The 16419-nt window shown below is 54.1% G+C and overlaps 1 protein-coding gene across 3 annotated transcripts in view; it reads left to right on the top strand.

The window, feature by feature from the left end:
- KCNH2 (potassium voltage-gated channel subfamily H member 2) overlaps positions 1–4943 on the top strand; it is a 32392-nt gene extending 27449 nt beyond the window's left edge. The window contains exons 10-15 of one of the 3 annotated variants that reach the window (XM_081283080.1): positions 1081–1274; positions 1575–1674; positions 2117–2389; positions 2472–2658; positions 2966–3143; positions 4399–4943. In XM_081283080.1, the coding sequence (XP_081139206.1) occupies positions 1081–1274; positions 1575–1674; positions 2117–2389; positions 2472–2658; positions 2966–3143; positions 4399–4548 (1082 nt within the window). In that variant the 3' untranslated portion in view covers positions 4549–4943. The remainder of the gene's footprint in view (positions 1–1080; positions 1275–1574; positions 1675–2116; positions 2390–2471; positions 2659–2965; positions 3144–4398) is intronic. The other 2 variants (XM_081283081.1, XM_081283082.1) reach the window with 2 other exon arrangements.
- Positions 4944–16419: the final 11476 nt, after the last annotated feature.

Raw genomic sequence — 16419 nt, 5'->3', positions numbered from 1 at the left:
GGGGAGGAACCCCCCCTGGGGGTCAAGCTGCTGAAATAAAGTCGATCAAATTTAAATCCTCCCAGGTGAGCAGTGGAGGGAGAAGTGCCCAGCTAGAGACCATATTAGTGATCCCATGCAATGTAGCTCCCGCACCCCTTCCTTTCTACCCAGCCTGTGCACATGGATAGTTGTGCCTGGCCATTGGGGACTTCTTACCCTGGTCTGTTCTTTTCTTGGTGCTGTACACCTTAGGGGAAGATGCACCAGACTCTTGACCATGGCTTACAGTAGAAAATTTTAAGATTTTTATTTCTCAGCTCAGCACAAACACGTACACCCAGTCAATAAACATACACCCCACATACCTAAATCAAAGTTTTACTACACGTCACTACATGTAGTACATTCCGACTTTTTCTGTTCTATGCTGTGTTATGATATGCTATCCTCTTTTCTTTTTTCTTTTTTTTTTCAAACCAGGGATTGAACTCTGGGGCACTTGACCACTGAGCCACATTCCTAGCCGTATTTTGTATTTTGTTTACAGACAGGGTCTCAGTGAGTTGCTTCACACCTCACTAAAGCTGAGGCTGGCTTTGAACTCGAAATCCTCCTATCTCAGCCACCCGAGCCGCTGGGATTGCAGGCGTGCGCCACTGAACCTGGCCCTGTTTTCTTTCAGTTAAAAAAAAAAATACTGGTCCCGATTCACTACTGAGTTCTCATCTATAGCTTGAAGAACATTGCTTATAAGGGTGCAGTGTTTGGCTAGGAGGGTGTTTGGGACATGGAGGTTTGGGGCTAGAAGTGGGGTTACAACCCAAAGAAGTCAAGGTCACAGGCAGAGCTGGAGTATCCCAGGTGGGCCTTTTGGCTGGGTCCTAGTTGTTGGGAGACCCAAAATTCCTGGCCCCTTTTCCCTCAGGCATTGAGGCCACTTGGCCCTGTCCTGCCTGCTGGGAGTTGGGGAGGGAGGACTGGCTGATGCTTCCCCTGGCTATGTAGCTGGGGGCAGGCTGAAATGCCCCGAAGGAGGGTACCGGCCTCCTCCTGATGCTGGCCCGGTGGGCTGAAAACTCTGTCCTCTCTGGCCTCCAGGGAAAAATGACATCTTTGGAGAGCCTCTGAACCTGTATGCACGGCCTGGCAAGTCCAATGGGGACGTGCGTGCCCTTACCTACTGTGACCTGCATAAAATCCATCGGGACGACCTGCTAGAGGTGCTGGATATGTACCCTGAGTTCTCAGACCACTTCTGGTCTAGCCTGGAGATCACCTTCAACCTGCGGGATGTAAGTTGGCCATCTCCAGCTACCCCCAGAAGAGCTGCCTTCTCCCAGTTGGGGGCTGTACCTTCACTCTGTGACCTGAGGGTGCTGCTTCTCTCCCTCCATTTCCCTGTCTGTCCAGGGTTATAATAGGTTACGAAATCCAGCTTCAGCTCTTGTCCCTGGGAAGAATCCTAAAGGAGGGGGGCATTTCCTTCAGCAGGAGCGCTGAGCCCCACCTCCTCTATGTTGATGAGGGGCCTTGACCTGACCTGGGTGAGGCTGGAGGGCAGAGGAAGGCCCTGACACCATTCTTGGTTCCAGACCAACATGATCCCCGGCTCCCCTGGCAGCGCGGAGTTAGAGGGCGGTTTCAACCGGCAACGCAAGCGCAAGCTGTCCTTCCGCAGGCGCACCGACAAGGGTGAGACGGGGAGGGGAGCGCGGGCCGCGAGTGTCTACTCTGTCCTGGCCCCTCCGCCCCCTGGCCCCCTGTCTGTTCTAACGCTGCCATCCTTAAAGGCGCGCTTGAGCCGCCAGCTCCCCTGCAAGTGCTCTCACCTCAGACCCCCGCACCAGGTTGAGTCTTGGAGGACGCTGCCTTGAACTGATGGGCAGGGACACTGCAGGACAAAGGAGGCGAGGGGCCAGCCATGGGGAAGGTCCCTCAGAGCCCCGCCCAGGGGTGCCGTTTCCCGTGTGGGAGTTAGTGTGATTGACAGTGGTCAGGGGGAGACAGCAAAAGGCAGTTCGGCCCAGCCCTGGCTTGGCCCTTTTCCGGGATGGCTTCTATTCCCGTTTCCATCCCTGCCGCCCGCTGCTCTTCCCTTCTCTCCCCTCTCTGAAGTCGGTTCCGTTTCCCACAGACGCGGAGCAGCCAGGGGAGATGTCGGCCTTGGGGCCTGGCCGGGCCGGGGCAGGGCAGAGTAGCCGCGGACGGCAGGGGGAGTCCTGGGGGGAGAGCCCATCCAGTGGCCCCTCCAGCCCCGAGAGCAGTGAGGATGAGGAACCAGGTCGCAGCTCCAGCCCCCTCCGCCTGGTGCCCTTCTCCAGTCCCAGGCCCCCTGGAGAGCCACTGGGTGGGGAGCCCCTGACGGAGGACCGGGAGAAGAGCAGTGACACCTGCAACCCTCTTTCAGGTAGGGGCGGGGCCAGGGGGGCCGCGCGAAGGGCGGGGGCGTGGCCTTTCTTCCCGGCCTCACCCCTACTCTCTGGCTCCAGGCGCCTTCTCTGGGGTGTCCAACATTTTCAGCTTTTGGGGGGACAGCCGGGGCCGCCAGTACCAGGAATTGCCTCGCTGCCCCGCCCCCACCCCCAGCCTCCTCAACATCCCTCTGTCCAGCCCCAGCCGGCGGCCCCGGGGTGATGTGGAGAGCAGGCTGGACGCGCTCCAGCGGCAGCTCAACAGGTGAGTTGGCATGCCTGGAGAGGGTAGGGGTGGGCTGCACTATATGGGAATACAGGAGCTGTTCTGTGGGGTGCTGGCCATGTTGTGGGCTAAAGGGCACTTGCTCAGGCCAGGCCTGTCTGTGGGTCCAGGCAGCCCGACCCTCTCCTACTCAGAGCTGAGCCAGGGCTGTGGCACCCAGAGTGAGAGAGGGACCTTGGGGTTGACCCTGCCCCCAAGGCAGTCCTGAAGTCAACAATGGTGTCTCTACTCACCATCCCCCCACCCCCCATGGCCACAAGTTTGCCCTCCCTACTTCTTGCTCCAGGCTGGAGACCCGGCTGAGTGCAGACATGGCCACTGTCCTGCAGCTGCTACAGAGGCAGATGACACTGGTCCCACCTGCCTACAGTGCTGTGACCACTCCGGGGCCTGGTCCCACTTCCACCTCCCCTTTGCTGCCTGTGGGCCCCATCCCCACCCTCACCCTGGACTCGCTTTCTCAGGTGAGTTCCCAGCCCTTCTCCCATAGCACCCAGTCCTAGTCCTGCAGTTCTACCCTGACTTGCCACCCTTCCTGCTAGGCCTCGTGCCCAGCCTCCCCCATCCTATTCCTGTCTTCTCTGGGGTGGTTCCTATCTTCTGTCCCACCAAGAGGCTGGAGAGAACAAGACAGGAGGTAGACAGCTGGGAGCAGGGAAGCAGAGCCTGAGCGACACGGGCTCTCCTGGCATTGTCTGAAGGGCCAGGTCTCACTGAGGAGCCTGAGTCTCTGTGCCAGTGTGTCCCGGGTCCCTGCTGTGGTGACATATCCCCAGTCTTACATCTGCCCTCTTAGCTCTTTGCTCTAGCCATGCTACAGCACCCTCTTTGAAGGCTTCTGGCATTTCCATGGTACTGAGGCCAAGCCCCTGGGCCAGGACTTCTATCTCCTTTTGCTGGAGGTTGTCCTCAGATGCCCTTTGTCCTCTCCTAGAGGAGCTGTGTTTCTGGCCTTCTGAAGGACAACTGTGTTGGGCCTCCCTGCACCAATTCCTGAGGGTGGAGAAGGGGGCTCCTCTGGTTCCCAGAGGCAGCTTGGGATCTGCCTCCTCCCCCCACCTGGCATGGCTCCCCCTCCCATATGCTGCCTGCTCCTGTTTGCAGACACCAGGGCCCACGTCAGCAAATGTGCCAGTCTCCCTTCACAGCCTCCCCCGCAGGGATCTCACCAGCACACTCGTCAGCACCCACAAACCCCTCCCACCTGCCCTGGCGTTCTCCCTGGCCTTCAGTTGCCTGGCCGCCAGCCTGCCTCTGTTTCTAGGTCCTCAGAGTTCTTTCCAGAATTGCAGAAAGAAACCTCATCTCTCTTTCTGTCCTAGCTCCTGTCCCAACTCAGGGACTCCTAATTCCAGATTGGGTTTGGATCCAGGGTCCCATTCCCTGGGGAAGGAAGAGGCTGTGCCCTTGTCTCTTCCCTGGCTGGGCAGCGAGGCCCTCTGTCGGGTGGAAGTCCCTCAGCTCCTCCCAGCTGCCTCTGTTCCCTTGGCTTTTGCCTTTAGAGGCCTTTCTCTACTTCCAACCACAGTGTGTGTCCCTTTGCTGTCCCTGTCCTGCTGTCTGCATGGCTCTTCTCTTTGTCCCCTTCAGGCCCCTCTTTGTGCACCTGACAGGAGCTTCAGGGCTTCTTGACCTCTGTAGCCTGAATTCTCTTGGCCCTCTCCACCTCCTTCCCTCTCCGTGTCCTGCCTGGCTGCTCACACTCTGTCATCTTTGCAGGTTTCCCAGTTCATGGCGTTCGAGGAGCTTCCTCCGGGAGTCCCAGAGCTTCCCCAAGAAGGCCCCACTCGTCGCCTCTCCCTGCCGGGCCAGCTGGGGGCCCTCACCTCCCAGCCTCTGCACAGACATGGCTCAGACCCTGGCAGTTAGTGGGGCTGCCTAGTACAGATGTGTGGCTCACCCAGGGTTCAGGGCACCGCCTGGGCCGCTCCCCTCGGAGGCCCTGCCCAGGAGGCCCTGGCCGCGGAGGGGAGAGGACAGTGAAAGAGCAGCTCCTCCCTGCCCTTGGGACCATCTCCTCCTGAAGTCCCCTGGGCCCCACTGGGAGGGGCAGGGGCAGGGCCGGGCAGTGGAGAGGGGGTCTGTGGTCCCCCCACTGCCCTGGGGGCATTAGCTGGTCTAACTGCCCGGAGGCACCCGGCCCTGGGCCTTAGGCACCTCAAGGACTTTTCTGCTATTTACTGCTCTTATTGTTAAGGATAATAATTAAGGATCATATGAATAATTAATGAAGATGCTGATGACTATGAATAATAAATGATTATCCTGAGGAGACTCCAGTGGTGCTGGGAGGGTGCAGGTGTCGCCTCCTATCTATGTGTATGCTCCTGTTCTGGACACACTGGCCTCTGTGTTGGGACCAGGGCCTGCAGGGCTCCCTGAATCTCCAGGTGTGCATGTGGTAGGGCTGCCCCGGGGCTTGAAACAGGTCATCTTCAGGGCTTCCCCTGTATGGATTCAGGATAGCAAAGAACCAAGTGACTGCTGTGAGTTTAGAGGTCGTCCCCTGGGATCCAGCCTCTCAGGGCCATATTGCTTTCCTGAGGGGCACAGTGCCTCCCAAAGCAGACCCCACATTGATGCAGCCATAATAGTTAACAGGCTAGCCCCATACTGACCCCGAGTCTGGCCTTCCCCCTACTCTCAATTTGGTCTCATTTTGACCCTTTATAAATGGGTGTCTCATACCCTAGTCTGGATACGCTGGCTTTCCCTGACCAGAGCTCACCTGTCTGGCTGTAGATGGGCCTCACCTTGATCACCTGACTCTTGATCACAAGAAGAGCTACCTAATGAGGGTAGAAGTTTCAGGGTGACTCATCTCATTATTGGGGAACAAGTCAAAGCACATATTCTGGGGACAGCAAAGAGTCGCCCAGGCCCCATGTGCAGGAATGTGTGTGCACATACGCTGCTGGGCTTGTGAGCACACCCAGCCTCTGGAGGGGCCATTAGCTGTGGTGGGCTCTGCCCAGGCAGGCTGCTTATGGGGAGGGTGCTCCCGAAGGCCTCCAGAACCCAGAGCAGTCCTCACAAAAGCCCTACCACCCCTGACCCTTTGAAGGCAAGCATGGCCATTCTCACTGACTGTGCCTGAAGCGGGTGGGGTGTTGGCTTCAAAATCCTGGAAGGTTTTCCCAGTGTCCAGACAGAAGAGAGGGAGTCCCACTCTGACCAGACCTGGTAGGACCTAGGTCAGATGGAGAGAAGGAGACCTGTGACTCAGAGTTGGAGAGGGATGATATGGATCAGGCAGAAAGGGTAGCTTTGGGCTTCAGGATCTTCAGTTATACATGAGTGTGTGTATGTGTGTGTGTGTGCACATATACACAGATGTGCATGTGATAGCAGGCATCTGCTTGTGGATGGGCCTTCTTGGTGGGTGTGAGGGTGGGGATGGTCTGGCTGTAGGGCTGGTGGCCTAGTTACAGTGTCAGTAGCATGTGGCTCTGCTCGTGGACCATGGAACCAGGGTGGGAGACAGCTGGGGCAGCAGCTGTCTGACCATGAGCAGTAGAGGTACAAGGAAAGCTTGATGCTCATCGTGTGCGGGCTCCCCTCTTCCTGGCCCTGTCACACCTTGTTATCAGATGCCTTTATCCTTAGAGTGTCCTCCTGATCTTGGGAGCTCAGCTTAGTTCACATCACTCGGGGTACAGGAGCGGGGTGGCTCCTGTCCAGTGAGCCTGCTGGTGTTCATGGGCCCAAGGAGGAGGGGAGGGAGAGCCTCTGGAACCCTCTAGGTTGGTTATTTCTTTGGGGGAATCATGAACATGCTGCAGTCAACCACCTGCCACCTGGTAGGGGTACTGCCTGGGCTGTGGGGCCTGGTGTGGATGATGGTGTATGTAGGGAATGAATGTGTGCCTGTGCGTGCAGGGCAGGGTCTATACCCAGAATGGGGACTAGGCCAGGCAGAGGGGAACCTGCAAAATTCGTTTCCCATGGGATCCCACAGACATCCAGGGGTCAGTTGCTCAGTCTGGATGGAGGATTTGCCAATACAGCCTGTGCCAGGTCCCTGCCAGGAGCTGCTTGCCAGGTTGGAGTGTGGGTGGTGGGCACCAATCACGGTGGCTCCATTTACCAGATGGTTGTTACCTGCTGCACTACAGTGAGATGCTCTGCTCTTGTGGCATTAGTGCCCACCACTGCAAAAGTGGGTATCACTGGTCCATGTAGGAGTCAGGCTCCAGATGGCTTGGTGACCTGCTGGGCTTCTGCTGCCAGCAGGGACTGGGTGTGTCTGACTCTCATATTCTCCTCCTGGCCCCCCCCTCACTCCTGCACTGCTCGGTCTTAAGGCACACACCCACTAGACCTGCCTCCTTCCTCCACCCCAGCTCCTGAGCCACAGGAACTTTGGTGCTGAGGGCAGGCAGGTCTCTACTCTCCTGCAGGGCTGGATATCTGCCTGCTGGGGGACTGTCATCTGGAGCTGAGGGTTCTCTCAAACCAAGAGAGCTGGAGGGTGGGGTAGGAGCTGGAGGGGGCTGCTGCAGGCAAGGAAAGGGATCCGCATGGCTGTCAATGCCTGGGGGAAGCCTGGAGCAAGGCCCAGAGCTGGTGCACAGTCGGGGACGGGGAGCCAGAGCCTGCTGCCTCATCCACCTCCACCTCTGTATTCAAAGCTCTAGGAGCAGGGAGGCCCCAGAGTGCCTCCCAGTCTTGTGACGCAGCCACTGCCACCTGCCCAGGTGCAAGCTTGCCTCCAGCACCTGTCCTTACCTGGACTCCCATCCCTGCACAGTCAGGTGCGGCTGCTCTCACATTTCATTGGCAAACAGCAGAAAGTGATATTCGGAGCACACCCCTGTGGCCAGCGTTATTCCATCTGCCTGGAAACAAAGCCCACGAGGCTTCATGTCCTCCCAAGCAGCCACAGCTCCAGAGTGGAGCTGGAATGTGAACCCGGGTGCTCTGAGTCACAAACCTGTGGCTTAACCCTTAGGCACACTGCTGCTCTTGCTACAGGGACAGTGACTAGAAGAATTTAACACATTTCTGGAATTTCTAGAAACTTCTATCCCCTGTAGACTTTTGTGCCTTCTACTCCTTTGCCCACAGCACTCTGTGCCTAATTTCTGCCGTCCCCAGGTAAATTTGGCTCAGGTGACTCTTCTGGGAAGCCCTTGGAGATTCTCCTCCCTCTGGCAGGAGCCACTCTGGGCTGCTGCCATACCCTTGCCCTACCGTGGATTGCCGAGTCTGTAGGGTGAGCCAGCTCCATGCCAGGCAGTGAGCTGCTCATGGGCCAGGACTATGTGGCTGTCCCTGTCCTTGTCTCTCCAGCACCAAGAGCAGTAGCTCCCGCAGTGCAGACTCTCAGGGATTTACCAAGTGAGCAGCTCTGGGTTTTGGTAGTAATGAGCAGTAAAATCTTAGGCATTAAAAGGAGCTGAATGCTAATCTCCAGGGCAGAAGGACACTCCCTGCCCCACTACTGCTCAGCTGGGGACTGTGTCTTCCTGTGCAGGCAGGCCTGGAATGTGAGGGCTGAGGAAGGGGTTCTGTTTTTTTTTTTTCACTTTCTGAATTTCTTATGTTGATAAGCAGACATGGGGTTTGGCAGTCAAGGGATGGCCTCTAGGGACTTGCATTTGGTCACATCTTCTACCCTGTGCTGTTGGTCCTTTCCTAAGTTACAATTAAAGACCTTGCTTGGTGCCCTCTGGGGTTGGACTTCTCAGGGCATCTTGAGGCACAGCTGGGCTCGCCATTTCTTGGGTGATGCATCTTCAGTCTGGTCATACCTCCAGGGCAGGCCCTGCACCTGGCTACCTCTCTGCCCATATTGCATGAACAGATGAACTGGAGCATTGCCAGGTCCTGAAGGGACAGGTGGCAGTCTCCTTGCCTGTAGGATAAAGCCCTCCATGTCGCTCAGCACAGAGATTCTCACCTTTCCAGATGCGCCTGCTCTTCTGCCTCCTCTGCCACGAACTCTCTGCTCCAGTGAGCTTTCTTCGCATTTGCTATGCTTTCGTGGTCCTTGAATCTGCCTAGACTTTCCTTCTTCTTCTGATGCAAACATCCTCCTTATTGTTCTGGAGAGACCCTCCCACCCTCAGGTTCTGGCTCAGAGGTCACCTCTGAGTACTTCTCCAGCCTTCTCAGTTTTCCTCAAATAACTCTTGGCTCACATCTTTGTGATGGCCCTCACCACACCCTACCATTTTCTTGTCTGTCTTCCAAAGAGAGGAAGGCTGAGTGCTGGTCCTCTGTGCCTCTCTTCCCAGCCCCGTGTCCAGCACAGTGCCTGGCACCCGCACGGCTGCTGGAAACACAACCAGGAAACCCTGATAGAGTTTTGACTTAAAATGGAGAGATGTCACTTGGCCCGAATTTGTGGGGTTAAGACTTGCTTCTGTCCTTGGAGGTCACCCCTTGATTGTGGCTTCTCTGTCCCTGCCCCTGCCCTCATCCTCCAGGGAGTACAGGCTCCACCTTTTCCCTTGCAAGTGTAGATACAAATGGTTGTCTTGTTTCTACTGCAGTGCAGCAGAGGCAGGCTGGCATTTAATTCCCTGATGAGCTATTTGAAAAAGAAAGATGGGAGAGGTGGGGATCCAAAAGCCTAGAGATGGTTATGTGTTCCTGTGCAGCCTCCCCTGGAGGCTCCTGGGTTCCGTCCTCTTCCTGGGCTCTGAGAAGCCGCATGATGGAACTGGGGAGACTTTGCAGGCACTTTTCTGGGAGTCTTCTCCTGGTTTCCAGTTCCCAGGTGGCATCTGTGTGGAGGGCTCCAGCTCAGTGTCCTCTGTTGGCTGCTGAGGCTGAGAAAGGGTATATGCAAAGCTTTGCAGGCCAGCTTCAGGGCTGTGGAACCCGCCCTGCTCCCCAGGTAGGCAGTGTTGGAAACAGATTTGGTGAGTCTTGGGGGACCTTGTACTTCCCTCCAGAAGAAGCGTGTCCTCCTGCCGTCCTAGTGTCTGACAAGACAGGCCACGAGGAAGCAGTGTGGGTCAGACTCAGGTGCATAAAATGGTGAAAGAAATCTGAAGTACGGGGCCTTCCAAGGTGACTATTTTGAGACATTTTTAGATAATTACACATCATCAGAGTGGGTAGCATGAGAATTAATGATGATTTAGTAACTTTTCTTAAAAGTGCATCTAGGCATGACATTAAAGGGTACAAACTCAATTTATCTTAATCTTATTGGAGTAGCATTGAATATAAAGTGATTTTGTGATTTTGATACTTCATGTTCTAAAAGTCCAAGTCAAGTTTTTTTTTGTTGTTGTTGCTGCATTTTGTCTTCAAACAAACAAACAACCACAAAAAGAATGCTTTCCGAACACTGTGTTAGTGCTTCATTATTTTACAAACTCCCCTTACAAGTGAGGTGGAAGTCTGCAAGAGCAATGGCTAAGAAACCAGAGCAGGAAAGCTTAGCATGGCTTCCATGGCTGTCTTGCCATTATGTTAAAATTAGCAGCGGCATAAGGTCTGACTGCAAAAGACTCAGCGCTGGCTGGCAAGGAAGTCAGTCTCTGGGGAAACAGTCTGGAGAGGGTTCTCACAATAATGCAACCGTATGTGGTGGCTGTGCTTTCCCTCCTGCTCTACCAGGTGACAACAGTCAGAGAAGCCATGGAGCTCACTGACTAGGGACACCAGGGAGGTCACCTGAAGTTGGCCTGGTGGTCTTGAGCAGATAGATGGAAGGAAACTCTCAGAGGGAAAAATGAACACTGAGTGTTTTAGTCCATGTCACTGAGTGTTTTAGTCCCTGTGTGCCTGGAACTGCAAATGTCCTGCGTGGAATTTTGGTTTTATAGGCGTTGAGTGACCATAAATGAGAGTTATTCTCCAGGTTGGAGAAAGGAGTGTTGGTGGGATAAGGATTCAGGTAACCAGCAATTTAGTGATGTGACGCCACCATCCCCCATTCCCCAGCCCTTCCCTGTGGATGCTGGGGACTGGGCTGAGCTCCATCCCACACAGAGTAGGCTGTGCCCAGGGCTTCTCTTTGTCCTCGGATGCCCAGGTACTGAGGCCTATCCTCTGGGTTGATCTACCTGTGACTTGCATCTCTGCAGGCACTTAGCACCTAAGCTGTCATCTTTTTTTTTCCATGACACCTTGGCCTCTGTGGACACTCTCCTCTTCTTCCACAACCCGAAAGCACCACTAGCTAAAGGCTGCTGCATACAGCAGCTAATTAATGAAGATTTTGGAGGTTATTGTGAGGAAGTTGCCTCCCTCGTCGACAGCCAGGAAACAACCTAAAAGATGATCTCAGGCTTTCCAAATTCTTGGCCACCTTCCTGTTGGTGCCTTTCTCACTGGCTGCTCTCCTTCCTAGTCCTCCCACGACCATGGGGAAGCTGTGCAGACGGTCATCTGATGGTGTATCCCAGAGATGAATTAAAATACCGTGCCTTAGGAGGGAGAAGTGGCTGTAGTTATTTATTTATTTTTTTAGTTAGCAAGTGGTTTCCTCCTGATAACAATCAGCAATCCTAGTGAGGCTTCAGTGGCAGAGATGGTGAGGTAGAGGTGAGGAAGATGCAGAGGAATGGAGCAGCATGGGTGGCGGAGGGCTTCCCCCAGGAGTGGAGCCCTGTGTGGGTCTGAGGAGTGGCTGGTGTGGCGCCTCCTGCTGCCGTCAAATCCAGGGCACAGGAAGTAGTGCTGTAAAGTTGGGATCTTAGGAAAATCCCTTCCAGGGCCAGGATGCTTCCCTCCTACGAGGCACAGGCTGCAGCTTGAGCAGAGGCTACTCCTGTTACCTCAGGAGGACCCGGTATTAGGAGAGTCACTGCACATGGGTGCTGGCTGAGGAGGGTTCGGGAGCACAGCGCTGCTCATGGTTCCCTCTAACATTTGGCCGACTGGCTGTGAACCCTGAACGCTCGGGGTGATTGTCAACTTTGTGGTTGGGACATGAATTGAAGGTAGAAAAGCTGCCAGTGGCTTTAGAAAAGAGGCAGCCTGTTTCACTAAAATTCGGAGGGTTTTGAAGTTAACTGAGGCCAGCAGGACAGACACTTCTGGGTCATCACACCATCCTCACTGGATGGAATCTCCATCCACCTGGCTGGTCCCCGGCAGCGGGGACCAGTGCTGCAGAGGTTCCTGTCCTGCTTCTCTCCAAGCAGAGCAAACTGTACTGTGTGGTGGTCACTGCCACCCGGACCCCTAGTTGGAGCAAAGGTAGCCTAACTTTCAACTGAACTGTTTATTTTTCTTGAGCAGAGCATCACCCAGAATCACAGAGAGGCAAGAAACCTCCTTAGAGAGCATGGTCTCTGCTCTCATGCTTTAGTGGAGAATGGCCCAGGGCTGGACTGCTCAGGGCAACGAGGCCCCCTAGCTACTGCCCCTGCAGCTGCAGCCCAGGAGCTGTGTTAGATGTGAGGGTGATTGTGTAGGATGCCACTGTCCGTCATAGCTTGAAGTTTAGTTGGGAACACACGAGAGAAGAAGAAGAAAATAATGACGGTCCTGCTTCTAGCAAACGCCCAAGGGAGCTCTTCTAGTCCTCTTGCAGTCCTCCTCTTTCTCAACACCTGTCTCCCTGTGGCCTTGACCATGAAGCCTCTCCATGACCCTTGTCAGTCTGCCATGATCCCTGTGCACCCCATGCCACGCCATGCCACACTGTCCTGTAATGAGTCTGAATGGTAAGAGCTGTGTGTTGTTGAGGAGAGCTGGATTGGGGGACTTTCTCTTTAATGTGATAATGTCACCGAGGAGATCTCTCTCCCTTAGTGAGAAGGGGTCCACTCCCAGACTTCTTGCCTGAAAACAGGTGACTCCTCTCAGCCCTGATTCACAGAGGGTACCCAGGGTGGGGTTTCCACCAGGTGGAGGGGTGTCCAGCTGACCAGAGTGAGCTGTGGCCCTCCTGGTACCCCTCATTCTGCCCACTGACAGTCGCACCCGTTCTGTTTCCTAATTCCTGGTTTTCTCCTTGGCTGTGGGATGCCACTGGCCCTGGAGAGCTGCCTCATGGCACTGAGTGCTTCTTCCACTCTGTGTTGGTCAGGTAGAGCTTGTGACTCACGGGGATGCTGACTCTCTCTTTAGTAGCAGAGGACATACTTACCTGGCAAGGTCCTGACCCTTGTGATCACGTCTTCCCACAAGAAATCTGGAAGCTGCTGCATGCAAGACCAGGCGTCTGCTGAATCAGAGCGTGGGACTCTTAGGCACCCTCCGTTTAGAAGCAATTTCCTTTCTAGTTACCTGAGATTCTGATCTCACCTGTGGCCTGTACCAGATGCAGTTCCCAGGACAACTCTCCTAATCTTTTGTTTTGTTTTGTTTTTCTTTTTCAGTGCTGGGGATGGAACCCAGGGCCTTGTGCATGCTGGGCAAGTGCTCTACTACTGAGCCACCCTCCCACCCCTCAGCATGTCTCTTGAAAGGACCCAACTGTCACTTCTCCCTGTATAGCCAGAAGCCAAGGTTTTCTAGACTGGAAGGAGGTCCTGATCTTGCCCACACCATAGCTTTGTGCTCTCTTTGCTCTGGAGGAAGTCGTCCCACCAATAACCACATTGTAGTTGTTTACACTTTCAGAAATTGTTAAGGGACAAAGTTGCCCCACACAGGGGAGTGAATCAGTCAGTGTCACATTGCTACAATGAAATCCTGAGGTGATCACTTACAAAGAGTTCTTTAGCTCACAGATAATGTGTCATTATCACATTAAAGAGACAGTCCCCCAATCCAGCTCTGCTCAACAACACACAGCTCTTACCATTCAGACTCATTACAGGGCAGTGTGGCATGGCGTGGCATGGGGTGCACAGGGATCATGGCAGTTCTGGTGAGGTTGATGGATGGATGGTGACACATCTTGGGGACAGCATGTGTTGTCCTAAAACCAAGAGACAGAGGCTGAGAGACCTGGGTCCCATAGTCCTCTTCAAGGGCACCTCTGATGGCCTAGAGGCCCTAACTCCAAAATGCTCCACTGACCTTGGCAGTGCCATCTGGGGCGAGTGTTTACCTGTGCACTTCTGGGGAGCGTGGACTATCTGAGCTACAGCAAGGGGATCCACAGACTAGATGCTGAGACCGGCAGGATGCTATTTGCTCTCTGGGTCCTCAGACAAGGCCAATCTGATGACAGTCAGCTGAGGTCACACACTGGTGCACAAAGCCTCCTGGTACTGGAGGTAGGACCACGACAGTCTTCACTCTACCAGCTTGAGCAGGGAATGCGGCTCTCAGAGAACCAGACACAAAAGCACCTGGGGACAAGATGGTAGGAACCACAGGTGTGCAGACACCACACCTGGAGGAGTGTGGGGGCCAGGATGGACTCCAGGTAGCCCAACAGCACAGCTTTGGGTGGAACAGGAGAGGACAGGGGACTGTGGACAAGCTGTAAATGATGGTTTCTTCTTCTGTGTTTTAAAAGTAGGTTAAGGGTTAAGAATTATGAAACAGACCTGATAGAAACCATGCTATTTTGGGGATAAGTTTTACTGGGTGCTGTTGTGAGGAAGGTGGCATGTTTCAGCGTTGGCAAAATAAAATAGAAATGTGTGTGAGTCTCATCTCCTTTACACAACTATAAATTCCCTGAAGCTGGTCCTGAGATTGCAGCCGAAATGAAGGGGGCTCTTTGAGAAAGTCTTCCGCCCTAAGGCGGACCGCAACAGGGCAGGCTTTTTCGGCCTATCTCCTTGTCCCTGGACTTGGGAATAGAAGGCTGAGGTTTTAATTGTGCCTATTGATGTCATTGTCACTTGTCATTGAACTCATCGCAGGTTGGCTGGTTGAAATGTCAGGGCTGGAAAAGAGGATGTTGTCAGAGCTCTGCAAATGAGAGAGAACTGAAGTCCGGGTGGGCTTGAAGGCTGGTTCCATGGGGCCAGCCATGCCATGGCTGGAAGGCATGTGGGAGAGCTTGAGTCATTCACAGCAGATACCCAGAAACAGACCCAGAGGAACAGGACACATAGATAATCAGGAACAGGGCCAGATCCTCTGGTCTCTCTGTCCCACCAAAGGCCCACTCACAACCTTCCCAGCCTTTGGAACAGACGGTTGTAAGACCTCAACTGCTCTTTGGGCATGGAGATAATGCACTACCCTTCTGCAGCGGCCTGGCTTGGGGTTCCTCCTCTGGGGTTGGAACACAATTGCTCGGAGCCTGCACCCCCCGCCCCCAAGCGTGGCTTTCTTGGAGGAGAAGGGAGCAGTGAGCTCATTTAGCTACTAGCCACTCAGACAATCAGCATTCCATCCTGGCTCTCTGGTCTCTCAGACCCTCTCCCTCCCCAACTTTCTATTCTGGCTCCCTGCCAGCTGCTGGGGCCACGTGCCCCAATCTCAGGTGAGTGGCAAGGACAGACTCAAGTCAGAAGGGATAGAGCCAGGCTACCTTGTCCTCTCCTGTTTCCAGAGAGCTGTCTTTCTTTCAGCCAGGAGCTCTCAACCAAGGGTGATCTCTCTCCCAGGGACATTTGGCAATGTCTGGATGCTGGTTGTCACAACTGGGGGTGGAGGGAGGCAGATGGTTACTGTCTTCCGGTAGGTATAGGCCTGGATGCTCCTAAATACTCTGTGAAGCAACCCCCTCCTCCCCCTGCTCCCCACCACAGAGACTCCTTCAGCCTCTCCTGAGCCGGGACTTGCCCAGCACAGTGCTCGAGAAACCCTGCTCATCCTCATCCTGTAAGTCACTGAGAAGCGACACTTCCCATCCCCTCCTTCTCCAGGTGTGCGGCAAGTTGCTGTTAGAATTGGACTCCCTGCAATATTTTCTCCCTGAAAGTGGAAATGGCTGTTTCTATCTTGTACACGTAGCAGAAAAAATATTTTAAAAAGCTATTTGCAATTTGAGCTGGACATCCTGGGAGAAAAGCTGAAGGCTCCTTTGGGAAGAAGGTGATCCTCTTGTTTGGAAATTCCTTGATGACCTTGATTACTAAGAATGATGTCCCCAGACAGTGGCCTGGTGAACGAGGCAGGAATTACTGTTGAGGTCTTATGGGTGTGCTAGGAAGGAGGGTGAGGGGTCCAGGGTGAGAGGGAAAGGACCCAAAAGACATCTGGCCTCTGAAGGCGCAGTCATGGGGGTGGACCTGTCCAGTAAATTTTTTGGAAGCTTGATGCTTGATATTCAGCGTTGAGTTACTTCCCCACTTACTCTTCCTCAGATTGTTCTGTTACCCTCTAAGCCTTCTGGAAAAGTCCAACACACACACTGCTGTGTGTCGGAAGTGCTTCGGGGCAGTGAAGCCTGGGGAAATTTCCAGAGAAATTTGGACAGAGCTCCAAAGTGAACAGAGTGGGGCAGAGAGAGGAAGTGAGGAGCCAGGCAACATCACAAAGCCATGACCACAGCAGGTCCCACCGGGAGCAGCTGGCAGTGGTAGAACTGTCCCTTGGCCCTGAAATACATGAGCAAAGTGACTTTTTAAAGAGGGTTGCAGGAAGGACTGGAGGGAAGGACCAAACTTGATACCACGTGTCTGGGGCTAGACAGCAGACTCAGATCATCATAACCCGTACTGCCTGCCCCCAGTATCCATTATTCTTTTCCTCTCCAATAATGAAACCCCCAAATTGGAGCTAGAATAAGTACGGCATTTACCAGCCCCCTTTGCAGCTTGGTGTCACCATGTGTTTAAAATGAGGCATTGTGAGTCAGTTTTCCGTTGCTGTGACAAACCAAACCAAACCAAAACCCCTGAGATAAACAACTTAAAAGGTGGAAAGATTCACTTTGGCTCATGGTTTCAGAGGTTTCAGTCCATGGTCACCTGGTCC

This window comes from Spermophilus citellus, assembly GCF_964194105.1.
Source record: "Spermophilus citellus genome assembly, chromosome: 3".
NCBI classification, from domain to species: Eukaryota; Metazoa; Chordata; class Mammalia; order Rodentia; family Sciuridae; genus Spermophilus; species Spermophilus citellus.
Note: the sequence above shows the minus strand (reverse complement) of the source record. Positions and strands in the feature narration are given on the sequence as shown.